The following is a 22,994-nucleotide window of genomic DNA, read 5'->3' as shown; positions in this document are numbered from 1 at the left end:
CCAATACTCTTTATGAAGATCTCACTTTTCTGTGGTGGCTGCTTTAACTGCCCAATTTAAGAATCATTCACTTTTAAGAAAAGTTCCAAACTGATGCTGCTGAGATCACTTCCACAAAGACTTATTGAAAGGTGAATCAATCACTTCTTATCAATGCCTCTTTATTAATCCCTATGCATAACAAAATAGATAAATTCAAGTGTGTTGCCATGCTGGTTTGAAAATTGAAATGTATTCATGACCAGGACACAAACAACAAATAAAAAGAAGAACCTGGGTAACAAGGTTTCTATGTTCACATAGAAATGTAAACAATTTTCACTAATAATGGAAATTAAGTCAAACGTTCTCTTTCACAGAGTTTTAACAGATTTCCCAGTAACCCTAATAATTCACCCGTGCCCACAGTTTATAGGCCTACATGTTACTAGGCATCAACCCACGCTTCAGGTTTTAAAGCCATTTTAATCATTACTTTGGTCACTTGTGGAAATGAATCCAATTCAAGCATTCTGACGCTAGCTGTAATGGATTTCTGGTAACAACCAGCTATATTCAACTTTCTCTTGCTCTGAGAAACCATTCCAGAACAAGATTTCTTTTCAGAAAACTAAAAGAAATTGGGGGACCAAGAATTATAATGCATTTTAAGATATGAGAATAGAATGAAACAGCAGATATGGCTACAATAATTGCTGGACCCAGAGGGAGTCCTGGGTTTATGGTGAGGACAGTTGGTACCAAATGACTTGCTTGTTAAGAGGAAAAACCGCATGCTGAGAGTAACCTGCTTGGAAGAAATACTAAAAGATGAAGCTTTCTAACAAACTGTACGTTATATCCTGTATATCACTTGTATACCCAATGCATGTAACATAAAATTTTCTTACTGAAACTTCTTATAATGACAAGAGTGAAATCAAATTTAGTGGTGTCCCTCAGAATCTCAATGCGTGTCCAATATGACATCATAGCTGGCTGCATCAAGGCCCCAGCTACGGAGTATTGATAAATAACCACTCAATTAAACTGGTGATGACCACCATCACTTAGCTACTTTTAGTTTCAGATGCATCTGGGATATTCTGCAGCACCTGTTAACCAGAGACCAAATTAAGCCATAAATAAACGAAGAAAAGAGAGGAAATGGGTATCATTTACCTGATACAAGTACCACGAAACAAAAGCATCAGTTGCTGCATATTGGAGTTTCTCCTCTGATAGGACATGAGCTTCCCAGTTTCCTAGTCTAATTTTGTTGGGCTTCTCAAGCTGTAGTAAATAAAACTAAGATTAACAGATATATTCTTAATTGTACAACCAAATTGCAATGCTTTAGGATAGATGATGCATTCAGACCAAAACAACCAAGTTTCTGTAAAGAAGCTCTAAATAATAATTCTTATAAAGTAATAATCAAAGTCCAGAAGTTGCAAGCATCATTAATACATTGAGAAGCTGAATAGCTTCAATCTTTTTCCAGCACAACTGCTCATCTAATGAAGGGATGTCTTATCAATTAATTGAATTATTAAATAGGAATCACCCATTCCCCAAGAAATACAATTATAAAGTTCCAGAGCATTAGTGTCCTGAAGATGTGTATGTCGTGCCTCTCTATGACTTCGTCTGAGTGCAGCAAAAAACCGCTCTAACCATGTGCCTCGTGCCTTATAATGAGATGCGCAAAGATTCCCTTACACTGGCACTATGTTAATAAGGCCAGTGCTCCTCTTTGCATTTTGCATCTTTAGATGTTTTACCTGCAGCCTTTGTGGCCTTTTTGATTTGATTAAACCACTCAAGCAAAACAGAAAAACATATCCTATTGTAGTTGAGAGAGTCGCATCCTACAGATTTCGTCTAGTTGGGTAAATAAGCAAGCTCTACGACTTTACAAACTGGTCAAACCTTGGACATAAGTTTTTGTTATCTTTTTTTTTTTTTTTTTTTTTGATGATAAAAGTGAAAGTTGGATTAAAGATTTAAGCAGAGGTTACATCTAGTGTGAGACATAGTGTCTATATAATTAGACCCTATGTGTCCAGTAGTCAGGCTGAGAAGCCAATCCCTTGTTGTGTCCTGTCTTAGATTACAAATTTCTAGTTTTGATGTGATTGGTATCATCATCGCTAGCAAAGGAAAAAGGGTAGGTGATACTTGTGATATCTCCCCGCCTTTAGTTAGGTGTTTTTGTTATCTTATACTACATGCTATGTAGTAAGAATATACTCTTAGTTATCTTCTGTATGAGTTAATGTATTTTTAGCTTCATATCAGTTAGGCACATGCCTAACTATACATGTGTCTCCTAAAATAACTTCACCTCAGTTACCCACATGCCTTACTTTGCATGTGTCTCTCCATAAAACAACTCTGCAACATTTGAGTAATTAATTAATCCTTACACTTCTCTTCCCTAACTGTTAATTGCTAGTTTTCTGAACTGAAAAAACAGCTAAGATTATCTCGCTGTGGTGTCGTTGCTGTTACTAATTGCAATATTACATTAGCATTGAGCCTGCTACCAGGTGGATACTTCATTGACGTCCTACATCACCTACTCAGTTAGCAGAAGAACAAACAACCACAAGAACTAATGATCACAAGATTTGCACGCATGAAATCTTTCCAGACATACTTTGAGTGAAGTTAAGGATCACATGAATGAAAGTAAACATAATCAGGAGAGGAAAGGAGATGATAGAGACAAAAAATTACCCTAAGAGAGCATGATAGGGAAATATAAACTCTTTAAAGAAGACCCAAAAAAAATCACCTCTTTGCTAGTAAGCATTTCAGTCAGAGAAGAAAGACTCCACTGCCCAGAAAGAGCACCTCCCTTTGAATTTGCTAGACTGGACAAATCCTCTAGAGGTTTTACACGTACATTATAATCATTAAAGATCTTCTTAGCATCATTTGCTATGCAAATTCCAACCTTCACATGCATTGAACAATAGCAATTAATAAAACGCAAACAATCCATTTAGAAAGAGTCAATATTATGTCAAGAGTACCAAAATTTCGAAGGCAAAATTGAACTGGACAGACCTTCAAAGATGATGAGTCCTCCAGAAGGGTCTGCAAAATGGGAGGGATTCCTGAATGAATGATGTGCATCACATAACAAACCCCGTTGTCCCCACATATCTGAATGACTGCTGCCTTACGTTGAGCACATCCTACAGATTCCAGGTTATTAGGTAAAGTTCCAGTATCCAGTCACTTAAGGCAATGTAAGTTCTATAACTCTACCCACTTGTCAGGATATTAATCTAAATATAACTAATTCTTAGGCACCTCTAAGCAATCAGAACAGTTCAGGATGGAACGGCTGCTGATGAAGATAACAGAACAAGCTATATGTGCAAGTGTAAAATGTCCTGCAGATTGTAAAAATTACTGGTATTTACCATAGAAATCTTTTACCAGACACAATTCTAAGGATGCTCTGAATCATCTTTTCACTCAAGTTTGATAATTTTATTTCAAAGACACGTGCACAACACATGCATGCCCACTCACGATGAAAATAACCACACTACAGTTCTCAGAACATCATGGACACATAATAGAGACCTTGCATCAGAACTCTTACATGGATGAGTGTGAATATGTGCATGAAAAGAAGAGAAAGAAATGGTGCCTCACTGCCTTTTCAGAAACAATAAATTTCAAATAATACAACAAGCATTTAAGACAGAGGATCCCCCCCCCATCCAATTCACCCTCTCTTCCCCCCCCCCCCCAACAAAACAACAGGGGAAAAAAAGAGAGGAAACAAAAGCACATATATACCTACATGCATATTTAATGACATGTATATATATATATGAATTAACCAAAGACATTCAAGATGAGGTTCATTGGTGTATGTTTTTTGCAGATGATATTATGTTGATAGATGAAACTCAAATGGAGATTAATACCAAGTTAGAATCATGGAGAGCAGCTTTGAAATCAAAAGGCTTTAAACTAAGTAGAATGAAGACATAATATCTAGTCTATAACTGGTCATGATCAGACGGAAGATGAGGTGGTGAAACTTGATGATAAGAAGATTCCTTGGAGCGGGCATTTTAGGTACCTTGGTTCAACCATAAATAAAAAAGGTGATTTAGAGGAAGATGTTTCCCAAAGAAATAAAATAGGGTGGATGAAGTGGAGAGGTGCGTTCAGAGTCTTGTGTGATCGACGTATTCCTTTAAAGCTCAAAGGAAAATTCTATAGGACCATCGTTCAGCAAGCTATGATGTACGGTATAGAGGGTTGGGCTGTCAAAAATAATCATATAGATAAACTCAGCATAGCAGAAATGAGGATGCTAAGATGGATGAGTGGCAAAACTAGAAAGGATAAGATAAGGAATGATCATATTAGAGTTGGTCTAGGAGTAGCTCCGATAAGTGATAAGCAACAAGAAAGTCGTTTGAGGTGGCACAACCACGTTGAACGGAGGCCTGTAAATGCCCTTGTATAGAGAATTGATGTAATGCAATTCTTTGTAAACTCTGATATTTCCACTTCTAGCATCAATCTAGAGAGTTTAATCTAAGTCTTTATTTGACCAAAACAATATATATATATGAAGAGCTAGGGGCAAACCTATGATAACTTAAGATAAGTGGTGAGAAAGGATATGCATAACCTAGGCCTTGTATATAGCATGGCCTCAAACAGAGCTAATTGGAAGGCAAGATTTAATTGGGACAAGGCTTGATGATTATGATGATGACTCATATAGTTATGGCCTTTCAAAATGCAAAAATTCATGTTTACATTAAATAAAAAATTAACCCGGATGAATAGGGCAGAAAAAAACCATAACCCAACACTTTGATAAGAATTTGCACACAATAACAATAACTGCAATCAGATCTAAATGTCAAAACTTAAAATCAGCCAAAAAGATTGAAAACTTGTTTCCACCAACCTCTTTTGAAGATGGGCCTCCACTCAATGTCAAATCCAAGAGGAACTGGGTTTACAGTTTTCTTCTTAGTTTCAACGAACTCCAAAAGCTCCATTGTGGCTTTCTCCACCTCAAGAAGAGTTCTGCTGTAGTTAATACGACCTCCAAAATTCATTTTGGGGTATTTCGCTTTTGCCTTTGCTGAGATAGTGCAAATGTTAAAAGTCAAAAAAATATTAACACTTGCAAAGAATATGAAAACTTCATGCATTGATTGTTGGTAATTTAGTGCATCACAACTATTTTTGGAATGTTCGGTAGAAGCTGACTAGGGCAGCAGATAAGCAAACATAGAACATTTAAAATATTTGTTATTCTGTACATCAATCCATCGAGGAGTTAGCACTTATCAAGGTTAACCAAAGGCTGGGCAAATGGCGGCTCTACATTCTAAATACCTTTATTACAGCTTTACGAAGAAAAGAGTAAAACAAACATTCCAATCAAACGAAAAAAATAAAACAAAATAACACAAACAGAAAAAGAACTAAAAAAGGCATACGAATAGCATAGGATAAGCTTTGAGCTCACCTAATACTACCACTGAACAGATAGCAATCCTAACATCCCTCTTAATCAGTTTTCTGGAGACAGATTACGCTGGAAAAGTGTATCAAATTTCTCTGGTTGCATAAGTTTATATTTCCCCAAATAGGTGATGGCACCCCTTGCTATTAAAAGCTCATTAAGGGATAAATTTTGTTGTATCATCAGCTCCCAATCACACCCCCCCCCAAACGTTGCTCCTAGTGTGCAGGCATTCTCCATGTGGCATCCCAAGACAGTTTGGGGAGAACTGGCCAGTGTTCGTAGTTGGTCACATATGATATGTCTCATGATATCTATGTGACTAATCCCTACACCAATTCATTCCTACTATGTATAGTACAGCTTATTTCGTATTTTGGAGGCACTAGAAAAGACAATATCCATTTTATGTATAGATCCCACATTTGTGAAAAAGCAATGTAAATCAATTTGACTCGATTTGGTTAAGTTTGAGCCTATTAGTTTCACTTGAGGCCATGAGTGAAATCCAGCCCTAACCCTAGCCTGGACACCCTATCCGTTTTGGATGAAGAAGTGACTTGTGGATGTTTGACCTTGAAGTGGGACTCAGAGTTCAGTGTGAATATGTTTAAAAGGTCCTAGAAAGTTAGGTCAGACCTTTCCCTAAGTTGGTTGAAGGCCCAAGTGTTGGATTTGACCCTGGAAATCCAAAATTCAGCAACTTGAAGGTGGAAGACCCATTGGTCAATCCCTTGGTCGATCCCATCGACCAAGGCTGCTGCGAAATCAGGATATGTTATTTTTGGAAGTTTTGGATTTGGGATCCCCTATATATTGAAACCTCGTGTTAAACTAATTGTTTGGCCTCTCAATTGCTGGTGAACGTGAGAAGAACCCTAGAGTGTTCTCCTCAAGCCAAGGAAAATCCCTAAGCTTATCCTCCAAGTTTCTATTTTGTTTATTCTTCAACAAGGTTGGTATTTTACCTCTTTCTCCTCTAATCTCTTTCTTCTACAGTTCTACCTTATTGTTTTGATTGTGAGGAAGGTATTACACTACTATAATTGCCTATCCTCTGATCTCTTTTGACTTAGAGTGAATCCCCATTCACTCTATGCATTCCTTGAAGCCATATGGTGATTCTTCATGATTTTGATTGGATTTTGATAGCATGATCTATTCTTACTGTAGTTTTCTATTCTAATCAACGTTAGACTTGTTTCTTATTAGTTTCTATTGTTGATCTACTGTATTCTAACCCTTAGAATGAATCCCCAATCATTCTAGCCATACTAGTCTTTCTATGTTGATCATTGATTTAAGCCTCTGATGGGTTTTGTTAGAATTACATTCTATGGACCTTATTAGATGTTTTAATCTTCATAGATAGCCTTAGTATGTTGTTGTGAAGTTTCCCTTCGAATTTCGGAGTAATCGGACTTCAAACGATGAAGTTATGACCAAAGTAGTGTTTTCTGTCCGTACTGATTCTGCTTGGTAGGCATCAACCAAGGTGCTACTGACAGCAACTTTTCGCTGTTTTTGGCTCCATTTCGACTCCTACCTTTTGGAATTACTTCTTATGGTCTATACATGTTTCCTCAAGCTTGTTTAGGTGATTTTGGTCTTGATCTCTGATCTCTCAATTAAAGGTTTTATATTCGGAAATCGAGGTGAGTATTCCAACTCACAACATGCCTATTTACATACTTTCTTGTAATATGACATGGATGCATGATCTAGCTGCTGCTACTTTGTTTTCTTTACATTATGATATTTCTGTAGTTGCAGTAGCATGTCCATATTGTGAATTACATATTAGAATTGATTATTGATTATAAGAATGTGATTTGGAGTATGGTATGAATGTGAATGTGAATGTGAATGTGATTTATATAGAATCATGTTATGATGTGGATGCCTAGGTTGTAGTTGTGGAATGGGGAATGCCCTTTTGACGCGTTTCTTTCTTTGGACACCAATGGAGGTAGTATGAGACGCTTTCCTATGGTGCCCCTTGACTCTTTCCTTGACTACTGGTTGACATACCTAGAGGCATGTCTAGAAGTGTTTGGCTAGAAAACCCTGTCATATCTGACCCCATCAGAAGGGGAATTAAGACCGAGTAACCCATGGCAGCAATGGGAAGAAGTGGGCGCTCAAGACCGGTAACCAACCCGTGAGAGGACATGGATCACATTATGGGGGCCATTCATTGGTAGGATTGCATGTAGTGAACTTGGGCTCGTGGGTGCTTGAGATTGCAAGATGCATAAGATAACACGAGAGCTTCCCGTTTATTATGTGTGGATGACCAATAGCCAATAGGGTTAAGAGTCTACATAGCCGGGAAGGAGACAATGACTCTAGTGGGAAAGGTACCAAAAAGGATTGCGGGAAACGAGGAATTGACGTATCTAACCCCAAGTAGATGTGACTTAGTAGATGACTTGCATTGGGTTAAGATTAACCCTGTATACACGCCAATACTCAGGCCAAATGGTGATGTGAGAGAGTGTTGACCTAAACCCCAGCCAAAGATGTCCGAAAAGGTTTCAGGACCCATTTACCAAACGGAAAACCCAAGATGCCTGTAAGGCTGAGGGAGAGTGATTTGAGACCCACCCAAAGGAATATGGTGCTATAACTTAAAGCGTGTCTGCCAATAGAGACTAGCATACATATATAGAGTTAAAAGCATACTTGCATATATTGTTTCATATCATTGAATTTATGTTTGCCTTTGATTGTGTGTGAAGATGCTTGTTGTGATTGGATATACTTGCTAAGTTCTTTTGAGCTTACCCTTCGGAAGACTTGTTTTTAGATGACTTTGCAAGTCCAAAAGAGAACCCGTGCCACGATACAGAGGACCCTTCCTTATATGATGCAGCTCCGAAAGTCTCTGAAGAAGGTTATGACCAGTGGGCCAGCCAGCACACAGGTTTGGACCACTCTGATGGTTCCTATGGATGGAAGCCAGCATCGTCTTGTTCGCCGATGGGATCGTGAACTAGAAGTTGATCTGAAGCTGCAAGAGCATGACCCTAAGGTGAAGAAGAAGAAGAGCCGATGGAAGATGTTGATTAAATTTTTCTTGTTTCTTCTAGACTTTTATTTTACTTGTATTAGTTTAAACTTTGCTTTAGATATTCAATCTACCATCCGCATATGTGTGGGGTATCTTTCCGTTATACTCTACAATTGTTTTTTGATTTGGTATCATGTTATCCGCATTCTAATATTCTTTGTGATCCTTCTGAGATCTTTAATTGACTTTATTTATTAAATTACTTGAATACAATGATTTGTTCTTGCTTTTGATTATATTATTGTGCTAAGTGGATATGATCATTCCTAAACTTGATCTTCGAGGCTGTGGATCACACCTCCAGGTATTCTAGATAGGGTACCGGCTGGAAGGATGTGACACCATGAGCACAAGGAATAGAAAGATGCAATGCAGGCTGAGATTCAAGCTTTGTCAAATAATACGTGCTCCATTGTGCCTCTCCCATTGGCTCCGAATGGGTCTATAAGCTCAAGAGTCGCTCTGATGGTAGCGTAAAGCATTACAAAGCCCGCCTTGTTGCAAAAGGGTAAACCCTACTTGGGGGGTGGATTGCTCCAACTACTAAATTTGTCACTTTACAGTCTATTTGGCTTTGGTCACTACTCGTTGATGACCCTTTAACCAAATTAATGTCAATAATGCCTTTTTGCACAACAAACTTGATGAAAAGGTATACATAACCCTACCCCTTGGATATCAAAGTCATTTGTTTGTTCTCTCCACTAATCCTTACATAGCCTTAAACAAGCATCTCATTAATGGTACTCCAAGTTACTTTACAACTGAAGGTGTAAAATTTTTTGACAAATACAGGCGAGATGGGATTTTTATGATAGGACTCTAAACAGCGGTAGACTTTTAACAATAGGACTCTAAACAATGTAACCTTGTTAAACCTTGACATGGTGATCGTCAGTGGGTGATGTGGTTGAGAGTTGTGGTGGGTGCACACGACTGTTGGCTGAGTAGAATTCTGAATTTGGAGTCTATCCATAGCAAGTTCTAATTCCCACCTTGTTCCATTTTGATACATTTAATAACTTCTAGAAGACCATAATACAAGTACAACTTAATGATTGCTGCAAATAATTTCATTACAATTGCTTAAAAACCTAGACAAAAAATCACGAACAATTATAAAATTGCATGTGTATTGTTAAGTTAGGATTTGAGAAGAAGATGAGGAAGACGACACAGAATTAGAGTGGTTCAAATGCAGCGTGCAACCTACATCCACTATTAAATGGGTTCTCTCAATTGCTTATTAATGGAAGTGGTATACCCCTTGTAAAAGTTTTAAAGAGAGACCTAGACTTATCAGCCTCTAGAGATTCATTTTACATTTGAATTTACTGAATCATTATCAGAACAAGATACAGATGGTACACAATTGAATTTGAAATTCAAAACAATTCTTATCCTTATCCCTTTCCCGTCTTGAGTTTTCTTGATGTAGAACTCTTGATGAATTCGAATTCAAAGTCAAATTCAAAAATTACTGATTTGGTTGTTGAGATCGAAACAATTCATATCCTAATCCTTTCCCTTTTTGAGTTTTTTTTATATAGAACTCTTGATGAAATTGATTTCCTTCTTCAGTTTTCTTGATGTGGAACTCTTGATGAGTTCAAATTCAAATTATTGATTCAGTCGTTGAGGAGTCCATGTGCAACTGATACTCTAAACACCCCCGGGCAAATTTAACAGAGGTAAGTGCACGTTGAGCTTGTCAAGAAGAGTACTGAACCGCTTATGCAAGAAAGGCTTTGTAAAAATGCCAGCCAATTGATCCTTAGTGGAGAGAAATCAAGCTTCAAGCTTCTTGGTGACTACTTTGTCGCACACAAAATGGAAATCCATTTCCACATATTTTGTTCAAGCATGGAAAACCGGATTTGCAGTGAGATATGTTGGGCCTACATTATCATACCATAAGATTGGAGCTTGTGGCAAGAACACCTTAGTTCTTAAAGAAGTGGTTAAATCTAGGTTAACTCTGCTGTTGCATTAGCTAGAGCTCTATATTCAGATATTGTGCTAGATCGGGCCACCATGGCCTATTTCTCTGAACTCCAAGAGACCAAATTTGGGCCCGTAAAAATTACATACCCTCCTATAGATTTCCTATCATCTGAACATCTAGCCCAGTCTACATTAGAATATGCAGAGCGGGTGAGTGTAGGGAGTTTTCCAAAAACAAGCCCATGAGTTATTGTGCCCTGAAGATAGCGAAGAATTCATTTGACAAGAGCTCAATGATCTTCGTCAGTCTATGCATGAACTAGCATACTTCATTTACTGTTGAATATCAGGTCTAGTTAGAGTTGCATATTGCAAGGCTCCAACAATGCTTCAGTATTAAGTTGGATTTATCATTGGTTCTCCTTTATATTTGTCAAGATTTGTCGTGGCGGAAATTGGAGTGAGAACTGATTTGCCCATGTTGGCCTTTGTAAGGAGGCCTTTGATATATTTGGCTTGACTGAGATGGAGGCCATCAAAGAAACGAGTGACAGATATCCTTAAAAAGTAGGACAATTGCCCATATCCTTGACTACAAATGTATCTCCAAGTTGTTCCAAAAATTACATAAGAACAGAATCATTACTGCTAGTCAGGATTATATCATCAACATAAATTAGTATATAGGTTATTTCTATTGCCCTAAACGAATGAACAAAGAAGTCTCAGTTTTAGAACTTCGAGAACTAGTATCTAGTAGAAAATTACTCAGTCTATCAATCCAAGCCCTTGGAGCTTGTTTGAGTCCATAAAATTGAGTGATGCAATTTACAAACATGATAAGAATACACAGGATCCTCAAATCCTGGTGGTTGTTTTATAAAAAATTTGCTTGTAGAATCCAATCAAGAATGCATTCTGAATATCAATCTGATGAGTGGGCTAAGAATTTGAAACTGTTATTGACAATATTAGCCATATGATTGCAAGTTTGATCATGGACCAAAAGTCTCATTATTATCTAGCTAGAACCTTTTGCGCCAACCTTGCTCTATAGCAATTTATAGATCCATCTGCTTTCCTTTGATTCTAAAGACCCATTTGCAACCAATGATGTTTTGGTGCTAGGACTTGGAATAAGAAACCAAGTACCATTCTTTAGAAGCGCAGTGAACTCAGCATCCATGGCTTTTCTCCAATGAGGATATTTATTGGAAGGGGTGAAGTTGGTTCGTTCAATTGCGGTCATGTCTAGAGTTGAGGTTTCGGCCAAAAGTAATTTAGGTTTGTGAGTACCATCTTTATTTTTAGTTACCATAGGATGTATTCCTAGGTTCAATAGGTAAGCTTACCTCAAGTTGGGATGGTGGGGCGGATATCGGTGGATGAAATTCATTAGGTAAGTTTGTATTTGGGGCCGGTTCTATGGGTAGGGTTTGTTCTTGAACCATTTCGGGTGAAGTTGGTCCAGTTAGGGTTTGGTTTGGATTATCTATAGCTGATTGGGAAAAAAGGGGGGGGCCCCCCCCACCACCTTTTTCCCTTCCTTTTTGCGGCTTCCTGGGTTATCTAAAGTGAGACGGGTGAGGTGTTTCACATATGATCCCTAAAGTGATTGTCGTTACTTGACAACCATAGGAATAAAATGCCTATGGGAAGTCTAAGTTTTGGTTGGGGGGTGGGTGTTTTCCTGCCTCCTTCCCCCCCCCCCCCCCGGATGAATCCACTCTTGGGCCCCCCTTTTAACCCTATTTTGTTTTTTCCTTTTATTGTGCAACATTTGAAGTTAGAAATATATATTGAATGTTATGTGCTTAAGTAGTTAAGTTTATAATGTACTTTTTGGACAACTCACATTGATGTTATGTACATTGAATGACTTATCTACATTGATTTTTTTAGCAAAATACAACAAATGTATTCGTTATACTCTAATTATCTTAAATACAGGATCCCACCCCAAAATACTCCTAAAACCTGGTCCGGAAAAGTCCTCGGTTCCCCCGAATTCCCCCAGTTTCCACCTAAGGTTCCCATTTTCACCCGGTCGAAACTTGAGTTTCCTTTTTTTAGGGTGGGGGGCCCTGGGGGACCCCATTTTGGGGGGCCGGGGGGGGGGGGGGGGGGGGGGTAAGGGGGGGGGCCCGATGGGGCGGAGATGGCCAAGGAAAAGAGATGGTAATTGGATCCCCATGGTGAAGGAAAGAGATGGTTTATCCCCATTGAATGGAAAGCGCCTCTAATCAAAAACAACATGGCACAAAATTATAATATTTCCAGTAGATCTATCCCAGCATTTGTGGGCTCTATGCTTACTACTGTAACCCAAACATATAAATGCTAGATCGGAAATCCAACTTATGCTTATTGTAAGGTCTCAACCATAGATAGCATGCACATACAAAACACACAACAAATCATACTCGGACTGTTTTCCAAAGAATCTAAATAATGCAGATAAGTTTTGAATTACTTTTGTTGGTAGTCAATTGGTCTAAGAAATTGTAGTCTCAAATGCATGAGACCAATAACTTTTAGGTAACCAAAATAAGCAAGTAAAGTTAGACCATTTTCTACTGTATATCTATACCTTCTTTCAGCAGCCACATTTTGTTCATGGGCATGAGGAAATGATATACAATGAACAACTTCACAATCAGATAAAAATTAAGAAACTAGCTTGTTTTCTCCACCCCAATCACTGTGAAATTCTTTGATACGTCAATCAAAAACTACTAAAAGTTTAGATTTTTTAAAAACACCAAGTACTTCAAATTTCAGAGTAAAAGGATAAATCCAAATAAATTTGGAATAATCCTCAATAAAGATCACATAATATCTAAAACCTCCAACAGAAATAATTGGCGATGGTCCCCAAACATCAGAGTAAAGCAAATCCAAAGGTCCTTGTGAAACTGAAAATGAAGATCTAAAGGATAGTTGATGGCTTTGTCCCTTGTTGACATGCCATGCAAATAAAAGGATATTTATCCTAACTACTATTTTGCGGGCTTGCCATGAACCAGCGAGTATTATTATTATTTTGGGTAATTTTCATTTGGACCCCCTGAGGTTTGGTCCAAGTCATTTTTAGTCCAATTAAAATAAAACTTTGCATCTGCCTCCCCCGAAGTATTCAAAAAGATTAATTAAGGACAAAGGATCATTTTTTACACAAATACCCTTACATCTATTCTACCATTAGATTTGCATCATCATGTCATCACAATTAAATCCAATGGTAGAAATCAAAAGAGTGGGATATATGTGTAAATATGTGTTTTTAAATTTACATTCCAAGGTTTGATAATACATAAATTTACAAAATAGAATCCCTCCATTCATGGGGAAAAAAAGGGTCAAAAATACCGAAATTTTGACTAAAATATATGCAAATTTTAAAACAAAGCAAAACTCCAAGAATTTCCCTAAAGTTCAAAGTTCGACCGAAATTTCGAAAATCTCGACTAAAGGCATAAACTAAACTTTTAACAGTGCAAAATGCAAGATGACCCAATTAGTTGTGCCATCGGGTAAGAGAGGCTATTTATCCAATCAAAGCTTGAGAAGAAGAATTTGTTACTTTTTCGTCATTCAAATTCAACAGATATAATCCATTATTAGTTGTTCCCACTAGAAGGCATGTCCTAATTGTTCGATCATTTACTTCAAATACATTAGGATGACATTCAAATAAGGCATTATGATCAAGTGTAAATTAAGAAACCGATAACAAATTCTTCGTGAGACTAGGCACATGCAAAACATCTTTAAGCAATAACCAATTGGAAGAGGAGTGTAAGGGAACATTACCAATGTGACTGATGGGTGGGGCTGATCCATTACTAATATGCACTTGATCAAATCCTGTATACAGTTGAGGAGTATGGAGATTCTTATAATCAGCAGTCATATGGTTAATGGCTCCTGAATTTGGGTATCAACTGTTATCACCAATAGAAGAAATATGATATTCTGAAAAATTCACTGAAGGGGAAGCATTAGATCCAATCTGAAAAGCATGATTAAACCAATGTCAACAGTAAAAAGCCTTGTGTCCCTTACAATTACAGATCTAACATTCTGGAGCAAAGTTATTATTACTTCCACTACCATTACCATTATGGGAAGCATGGTTAGGCTGATTGGGATTGTAACGACCACAATTAGATCAACCATGGTTTCCAATACAGCCTTGTTGTGCAAATTGATTTCTCATATAACGGTTGCCATCAGCATAGTGATTATTTGACATGGCAACATTGGCAATAAGAGTAAAGGATTCAACGGTTGAAGCATGTTTCATGCCAATTTCTTGAGTAAGTAACATACCACAAAGTTCAGAGTACATTATCGGAATGCTACGTGTAGAGATAGAGGTAACGAAAGAGTCATAATCAAGACCAAGTCCATTAAGTGCATATAGGCAGAGATCTTCATCACTTACCCTTTGGCAAATTGTTGCCAATTGATCTGCTATAGCCTTAATTTTCAGCAGATATTCATGAATTGTAGCTCCTCCTCTTTTGATATTCTAGAGATACAAAGGAAGCTGCATAAGGCTAGCTATCGATGTTGTCAAGTAATGATGACATAGTAGCTCCCAAACTTCTCGAGCAGTGTTGCATTCAACGACTTGAGCATGAACTAGCTCAATAAGGGAAGCTATGAGCTAACACACAAGAAGCTGATCTTGTTTCTCCCATTCGACTTATGCAGGATTGGGAATGTACTGTGGAGATTCTTCAGTGTTGTCGGATTCATTGGTGATGTTGGATGCAACTAGGATCACCGGATCAAGAGATGGTTTAGATCCATCCACATAGCCATACAAACCATGGCTTTTCAAAATAGGCACAAACTGTGATTTCCACAACAGAAAATTTTTCTCATTAAGCTTGACAGAGATGAAGGTATCAAGGTTAGGGAAGGATTGAGTGGGGGCCAAAATCTGGTCCTCTGATGCCATGTTAAGTTATGATTTGAGAAGAAGATGAGGAAGACGACACAAAATTAGACTTGTTCGGATGCAATGTGCAAGTGTGTAACCTACGTCCACTATTGAATGGATTCTCTCAGTTTTTTACCTCTTATAAAAATTTAACAGAGAGTCCTAGACTTATCAACCTCAAGATCTAGGATTGGTTTCACATTTGAATTTACTAAATCCTTATTACAATAAGATACAGTTGGTACAAAATCTTTTGAATTTGAAATTCGAAACAATTCTTATTCTTTTCCCCTCTTGAATTTTCTTGACGTAGAACTCTGGATGAATTCATATTCAAATTACTTATTCAATTGTTGAGGTCAAAACAATTGTTATCCTTATCCTTTTTTTTCTTGAGTTTTATTGATTAGAACTCTTGATTAATTTGAACTCAAACTCAAGGAGTTTACTAAATGATAATATTCATGGTGGTCTGGGAATTGCTTCCATAGGTGATAAGCTATGAGAAAGTCACTTGACATGTCCCGGCTAAGTTGAACGGAGGCCTTTAAATGCCAGTGTACCGAGAAGTGGTATAATCCAGATTGAAGGAAGTAGGAGAGCTAGGGGCAGACCTAAGATAACCTTAAGAGAAGTGGTGAAAAAGGATATGCATAACTTATGCCTTGTATCTAGCATAGCCTCAAAAATAACTGATTAGAGAACAAGAAGGCAAGAAACCATTTGCCGACCCCATGTAGTTGGGAAAGGACTTATATTGTTGTTGTTGTTTTACTGATTCGGAGTTGGGAAATGGCTTACATTGTTGTTGTTGTTTTACCGATTCGGTTGTTGAACAGTCCATGTGCAACGGGCACTCAACATATATAAATGTGAACTAGACAAACGATAAAGAAATAATAAATGTACCTTTACGCGGGTAAGGAGAATAGACAGGGTTCCACTGCCCAATTCTGGGAACAAATGAATCTACATCTGCGATCGGACAACTTTCCTCTTCTGATCGATCGACAGAAGGGTTTTGATGACATCGACCCAGTGATCTAGGCAAGCGCCGGGCTTTGGAACGAACTTCGATGGCCTCGGGAGAAAAAGATCTTCTTTGCTTGCTAGAAGACGAAGTCGTTGCATGCGTGAATGCCGCTTCGATTTCGTTCAGTTCTGTTTCGGTGATGGGTTGGTCCCAATCCGGCATCAGTGCAAATGAAGGTTCCCCGCTGGACTCCATTTTCAGTTTGCGACTTCTTGTCAACATCGATGTTCACAGAGAACCGGTATCCATTTCCTTTCTAATTTCTGCGATAATCTGTGTCTTACCCATCCAGAAGGAAAGGGAAATGTCTTTTTGCGCGGGAGAAAGGTCTTTTTACGATTGGCAAGTTTCCAGTATTTTGAAATTAAAATGCTAATCGAAACCGCAAGCGTTGGTTGCGACTTGCGCCAATATCATTGAACTGAGGTTTCAACAAATACACTTGGAGGCGCAAGATTCGTCGGTCAGCTAAAACGGAGGGTTTAGAAGGAAAATTATAATTAAAAATTTAATAATGAATCTACGGTCTAAACCTCACTTATCCATAGTAGAAGCATTCCAGAAAACAGGTTACTTTGAGGGTTTTATATTTTAATCAACCCTTTGTAAAATAAAACAAGTTTCAGTACCAAATAATAATAATAATAAGTCATATAAATTACATAAAACACTACCACAAATATTTTTCTTTTATATATATTATTAGAATAGAATACAGGATCTACAGAATCATGTCTAAGTAGTTTCTTGGTAGATCCTACATATAAGGGAACACATATACAGAGTAATAAATCCCTATTTACAAGTGCCAAAAACTGTTGGCACTGATAGTAGTTCTAAGAGAGTCAGACAACTTGGTTCTTATCTACATATGCTAAATATTCTGTAGCTCTACTTGGTCTAGAGCCACAAAAAAGTCCTTCAAGAGTTGCAAAGAGTTGCGATGCGTTAGCACACCTCCGATCCATAGACAGCGACCACAACGATTGAAGTGCGAGTGACAGCCAAGGGGATTGAGAGGCCTTGAATCCTCAAAAGAGCAAGGAGTGAATAGACGGTTAAGTTGGTTAAATCTAACCGGCTCAGACATAGGTTGGATTGGATCCGGTGCTTGAGGAGTGGCTTCCAATGGATCAAAACCAAACAAACACAATGAGTTTGAAGAGACCCATAAAGTGCATGGAGGAGGAAAGTCAGCAGTCCTTCATGAAACCTCCCCTAGTCCATAATTTGTAAGCGGGCAATGAGTGGAAGCAACGAGGAATGTGGTAGATGGTGCAGGGAGAGGAGAAGTCGCCATAGTCAAGTATAAGTGTATAACAATTAACAACCCGAGGAAAGCCCCGCTTCTGCTAATGCTCGTCTTCAACAAAAAAACTGTGAAAAAGTGAGACGAGAAGCAACTTATAGAAGCTTCCATCAACAGAAACTAGCAATTGCAGTGAAAGCTAGTTACAACAACGCAAGGTAGAATTACAGGAGGAAACATATACAACAAAGTTATGCACGATGAGATAAATAAAAAATAACGCAAGCGCTCCTTGAATACCGTCAGAAGGATGACTCAAACCATCATGCAACTAGACGAGCTTGGTGATGTAGCAATGAAACACCTAAGTAGGAGAAGAAAATCAAAAGCAAAAAACACATACAAGTGAAAAAAATATATAACATGTTTTCTCGGAAGGCCAACTTCCCAGTGGGGTGAATCATACCCTTATTTGCTTCATCCCAAAAGGGAAGAGGCGAAATCAGTAGCTGAGTTTTGAACTATTTGTTTGTGTAATGTTTCTTATAAGATAATTGCAAAAAATTAGGCAAAAAGATTGCAGCTTGTTCTCCATAGTATCATTTCACCAGATTAGGGGGCCTTGTGGCTAACGGATAAATTATTGATAATATTATTGTGGCTCATTAAAATTTTTATTTATTAATGAAGAAGACTGGTAGTAAGACTGGTTTATTGCCCTAAAGTTGGATATGTCAAAAGCTTATGATAGGATATATCGGAAATTATCATTAAATTTTTTCAATTCATTGGATTTGATAGTCATTGGTGCTAGCTTACTAAAGTTCTCATCTCTTATCCCACATTCTCTATTAAAATTCATGGTTCCCTTTACTTTTGGTTATCTGGATCAAGAGGGTTTATGACGGTGTCTTCTCAATCTTTACATTTTTCTTTTAATTATAAATGGGTTATCTTATCTACTAGATGAGTATAGGTCCCTTTCACCTGTTAAAATGTATCAAAGTGGAAAGATAGGCCTCGGAGATGACCCATCTCTTTTTTGCAAATGATATTTTTCTCTTCTACAAAGCTGATACCAGTGATGTTTTGGCACTTAAGGCATTACTCAAATTATTCTCAATAAGCCCTTATCTTTAAGAGTATAGGTTGAAATGAATATTGTTTGGCTATGTTAGAGATAACAACAAAAAAGCGATCACCTTCTAGACACTGTTTATTATAGAAATATTTTAAAAAATAAACAGTGATTTAACTGTTTTCACTGATAAATTTGACAAATATATACAGTAAAAATTTTTTTTTTTGGGTTTTTATGCATTTTAAATATAAAGTAGAGGTGTCAGTGCTTTAAGACCTCCATTTTAAGATGTTAGTACAATTTATTATAAATAAAAAAAATAAAAATAAAAGAGCATTGATAATAGAATTAAAATTTATATAAATGGAAGTGGAAGGCTAAGGGGAGTAATGGATAGCAGAACAGCAGCGTCGTGCAAATCACATTCTATGAGTAAATATAAAATAATAATAAAATATTTTAAATTATACCTGACTGCCTAAAGGCTACCCTCTAGTTTATTCCGTAGCAAATTGATTTTTATTTCTTTGGTAGAAGCAAATTGATTTTTTTAATCAGGACAGCTTGCTTTCTTCTCATACCAAAAAACGAAGGTATTGACCACATAGTTGTTTTATTTTCGTACTAAAAAAAATGTAGAAAAATAAGATGTAAATGGGAAATTGGTGTGAAATTTAGGGTTTCTTTTTTCTTGGGAACAAAACCAATTTCATTAGGGCTGCTCTTATCTGCAGAGATAGGGTGGAAAAATTTTGGAAAAACAAACATGTAGACTTATAGGAAATGGGATGAAGGAGAAAGAAACGAAATTAATGGAATTTATAGAAAAATGTTAAATATGGACCATACTTTTTTATTTTTCTTTTTATTATTCACAAACTTTCATATATTTTATGATATTTTGAAAAAACACGGAGTGAAAAAGTTAGCATGCCACCTGCCAATTTTTCCACCCCAATGAACTAAGCAAACCACGATTTGAGATTTCGTGGAAAAAATTGTGTTTTTAAACTTTTTTCCACCATTTTCCCACTCCACATTTATTCTAACAAACAAACGGTGCATGGAAGAGAGTTATATATCATAAGCAAGTTATGCTTGTCGTATAACTTGTCGTAGCATACTCTTCTGACTTTTTCACACTATTTACATCGTGTTTGGAATTTTATCAGTTCAGCCTATGACATGCACATATTCACACATGTCTGATTCTAATATTGAAGTATACATTATCCAAATCCTTAACTAGGTCTAGTATATTTTCCCTCCAACTTTTTTCCGTTTTTCTTCTAACATTGTATTTTTACTTATCAACTCTGGCATTGGTACCATTGTCATCTTCTCACTTTCTCCACCCAAAAACTTGCTATCTAGATCTCTTAGCGAGCCTTGCGATGGCACGAGTGAGGCATGTAGACAGAATATTGATAGAAGTTGGTGATGCCCATGGTAAAAAATTAGAGGGAAACTCAAGTTTCGACCGGGTGAAAATGGAAAACTTAGGTGGAAACTTGAGAAATTTCGAAGAAACTGATGACTTTTCCGTACAAGTTTCAACATCAAGTTTCGACAGGTTTTAAAGAGTATTTTAGGGTGGGATCCTGTATTTAAACTAATTAGAATATAAAGAATGCATTTGTTGTATTTTGCTAAAAAAATCAATGTCGATATATCATTCAATGTACATAACATCAATGTAGAGTTGTCCAAAAGTACATTATAAACTTAACTACTTAAGCACATAACATTCAATGTATAATTTCTAACTTCAAAATAGTTGACAATAAAAGGAAAATACAACTTAGTGTTAAGAGGAGTGCCAATAGTGGATTAATCCTGTGGGCTGAGTAGTACTATGCTTGTAACATCCTATCCTCCAACCAACGAACATAGACATCCCATGACATTTTATGCCTATGATTGTCAAGTTAATCAGCAACTGTAACTTTATGAGTCTGGTCATCAATATACTTAAAAGAAGTAGATAACCAACCCGAGGGAATACGCACTTTGGATAGAGAAGTTCTAATGGATGGGGTATTTGGGGAAACATGAAATAAACAAAAAAAATGAAAATTTTGGAAGCTACAAAATTTACAGGAAAAAAGTCTCAAGTTTCCACAAAATTTATCAGGTTTCCACGAAATTTCCCAAGTTTCCCACGAAATTTGGGAATTTTTTTTCTTATGAACCAGCTAGTCCAACTGGGTTGAACCAAGTTTCAACAGGTTTCGAGGTTTCGACGAAATTTCGAAAGTTTCAATAGAAACTGAGGACTTTTTTTCGGTCCTCGTGAGTTTCGTTTCGCATTTTCCAAAATAGGAAATTTCGGTGGAAATTTCGCAAGTTTTGATGGAATTTTGTTCTATGGTGATGCCCTCTACTAGCCGGGTTCATTGCTCGTGCTAGTTCAGCATTGTAGTTTTAGTAGATACTCAAACATTATTCTTAATCTCTTTGTGGCTTTTCAGTGTTGTCCTTAGTAAAATAAGATCATAAATTTATTCATCTTTATATTTTTGTTATTTATATTAGAATATAAGGTATATAATAATGCAATTAATAGCATATAGATTTTTTTTAAACTAACTACCAATTTGACATAGTTTTTGACTACCTATATTTGTTGCTAATTATTAGGGGTATCAATTTTCAATCAGAATCGTTGAAATCGAACCGGCCCGTTATGGTCAAAACTGAACCTTAATGGGTCGTGTTTGGGTGGGGACCCTCAGCCCGAATGATTTCGGGCTGGGCCGGGCCAGCCCGAACAGTTAGGCCCCACATCCTGTTAACCCGTCAGTATAAATTGAAATACAAATATCAGATGAAGTAATGAACCATGAATTACGGTTCATTGGTTCAACGTTTCACATTCTTTCTATTTAAAGTTTTACCAAACTAGCAAACCCTTTATTTTCATTTAATGATTTAATTTTAAGTTATATGGTTTCACCGTTTTGGTTTCACTTTCAATCTTTTACTATTTGTTTTCACAAATCAGGATTAAGGGTTTTCACTTTCACTTTCGCTGCTTTCCAGGTTTACCTTCTCTCCCATTCCCTCTTGGTGACGGCAACGGCAACGGCATCAAGCTAATGCCATCATGGGATCTACTTTGAGTCTTCTTCCTCTCTCTTTTGTAGTTTTATGTATGAAAAACTAGGATTTGGAGTTGAGGAAAAATAAAAATAAATTTCAATATTGATTTTTAATTTAGTCCAAACTGAATCCAAACCGTTAGTCCAAATTACTAGTCAACCTAAACTCAAACCGCACCAAACCAAAACCGTTATATTTTAAATGGATTGTGTTTGGGCTGGGGAATTTTCAGCTTGAAACCATTACGCCTAGCCCAAAACCACTCCAAACCGCACTGTTGACACCCCCACTAATTATCTTGGATGTATCTTAAATTTTCCTTTTATTTATTTGGGTAAAAGTGTAGATTCTAATTTTTTGTTTAATAAAATATAAATTCATAAAACAAAAGAGTTATTATAAACTATGGCAGACAAACAAGGTTATTTAACCCTGCCCCGCAGATCCAGCCCATGTTGTAACTTGTGGAAACCGAGTCCCGGTCCAGAGTCCGATCCGATTCCTCTATACTGACATCGTTAGCGACGCTACGTATGAACGCACGGAACATTTGACGAACAAAACTTTAAAGTGTATAAAAACACTTTACCGCCAATTCCAAGTTTCTACTCTGGGCCTCTGGCACTGGAAACTGAAGTTTTTTGCTGATTCGTCTCTCACCGTCGTCTTTCAGTTCTCTTCTTCAACCGGTAAAGATGAGCACCATTGATAAAATGCTGATCAAAGGTATCCGTAGCTTCGACCCGGAGAACAAACATGTTATCACCTTCTTCAAACCTCTAACCCTAATCGTCGGTCCCAATGGCGCCGGCAAAACGGTAAAAAATGAACCTACAATACCATCATAATCTACTAACTCTTGTTGTAACGTTCTCTGAACTATCGATTGTGTTTGGGTTATTGATTCTCGTAGACCATAATCGAATGCTTAAAGCTTTCTTGCACGGGAGAGTTGCCTCCAAATGCTAGGTCTGGTCAGAGTTTCATTCACGACCCAAAGGTATATTTTGTCGGATATTAGTTTCAGTTACGGTATCCGTGTATGCATTTTGGGGTTT

At 37.2% G+C, this 22,994-nt stretch overlaps 2 protein-coding genes across 3 annotated transcripts in view; one reads left to right on the top strand and one right to left on the bottom strand.

Moving 5' to 3' along the window:
• Positions 1 to 635: 635 nt before the first annotated feature.
• LOC149010323 (3'-5' exonuclease-like) lies at positions 636 to 16,907 on the bottom strand. Of its 2 annotated transcripts, none has more exons than XM_089164302.1 (7): positions 16,381 to 16,907; positions 14,334 to 14,447; positions 4,937 to 5,116; positions 3,055 to 3,185; positions 2,780 to 2,941; positions 1,162 to 1,272; positions 636 to 1,094 (listed from the first exon to the last, which is right to left on the bottom strand). In XM_089164302.1, exons 1-7 carry the CDS (start codon positions 16,724 to 16,726, stop codon positions 1,050 to 1,052), a joined length of 1,089 nt encoding a protein of 362 aa, XP_089020428.1. In that variant the 5' UTR covers positions 16,727 to 16,907; the 3' UTR covers positions 636 to 1,049. The 2 variants fall into 2 exon arrangements, with proteins under 2 accessions (XP_089020428.1, XP_089020429.1); XM_089164303.1 differs by having other exon boundaries at positions 14,334 to 14,387; positions 16,381 to 16,906.
• Positions 16,908 to 22,507: 5,600 nt separating this feature from the next.
• Positions 22,508 to 22,994, top strand: part of RAD50 (DNA repair-recombination protein (RAD50)) — a 70,291-nt gene continuing 69,804 nt past the window's right edge. The window contains exons 1-2 of the mRNA XM_089161287.1: positions 22,508 to 22,754; positions 22,850 to 22,936. Coding sequence (XP_089017413.1) covers positions 22,632 to 22,754; positions 22,850 to 22,936 — 210 coding nt within the window. The 5' untranslated portion in view covers positions 22,508 to 22,631. The remainder of the gene's footprint in view (positions 22,755 to 22,849; positions 22,937 to 22,994) is intronic.

The sequence above is a fragment of the Hakea prostrata genome, chromosome 7 (assembly GCF_041222555.1).
Source record: "Hakea prostrata isolate BN-2017 chromosome 7, UWA_Hpros_2, whole genome shotgun sequence".
Taxonomy (NCBI): Eukaryota; Viridiplantae; Streptophyta; class Magnoliopsida; order Proteales; family Proteaceae; genus Hakea; species Hakea prostrata.
This window is presented reverse-complemented; position numbering and strand designations above follow the sequence as displayed.

Bases quoted from the DNA above. Each gene is read 5' to 3' on its own strand.
- LOC149010323 (XM_089164302.1), bottom strand. From the start codon at position 16,726: ATGTTGACAAGAAGTCGCAAACTGAAAATGGAGTCCAGCGGGGAACCT. The intron at 5,117-14,333 runs GTAATGTTCCCT...GCACTATCTCAG, and splicing joins CCCACCCATCAGTCACATTG to CAAAGGCAAAAGCGAAATAC. The intron at 1,095-1,161 runs GTAAATGATACC...TCTGGTTAACAG, and splicing joins TTTCGTGGTACTTGTATCAG to GTGCTGCAGAATATCCCAGA.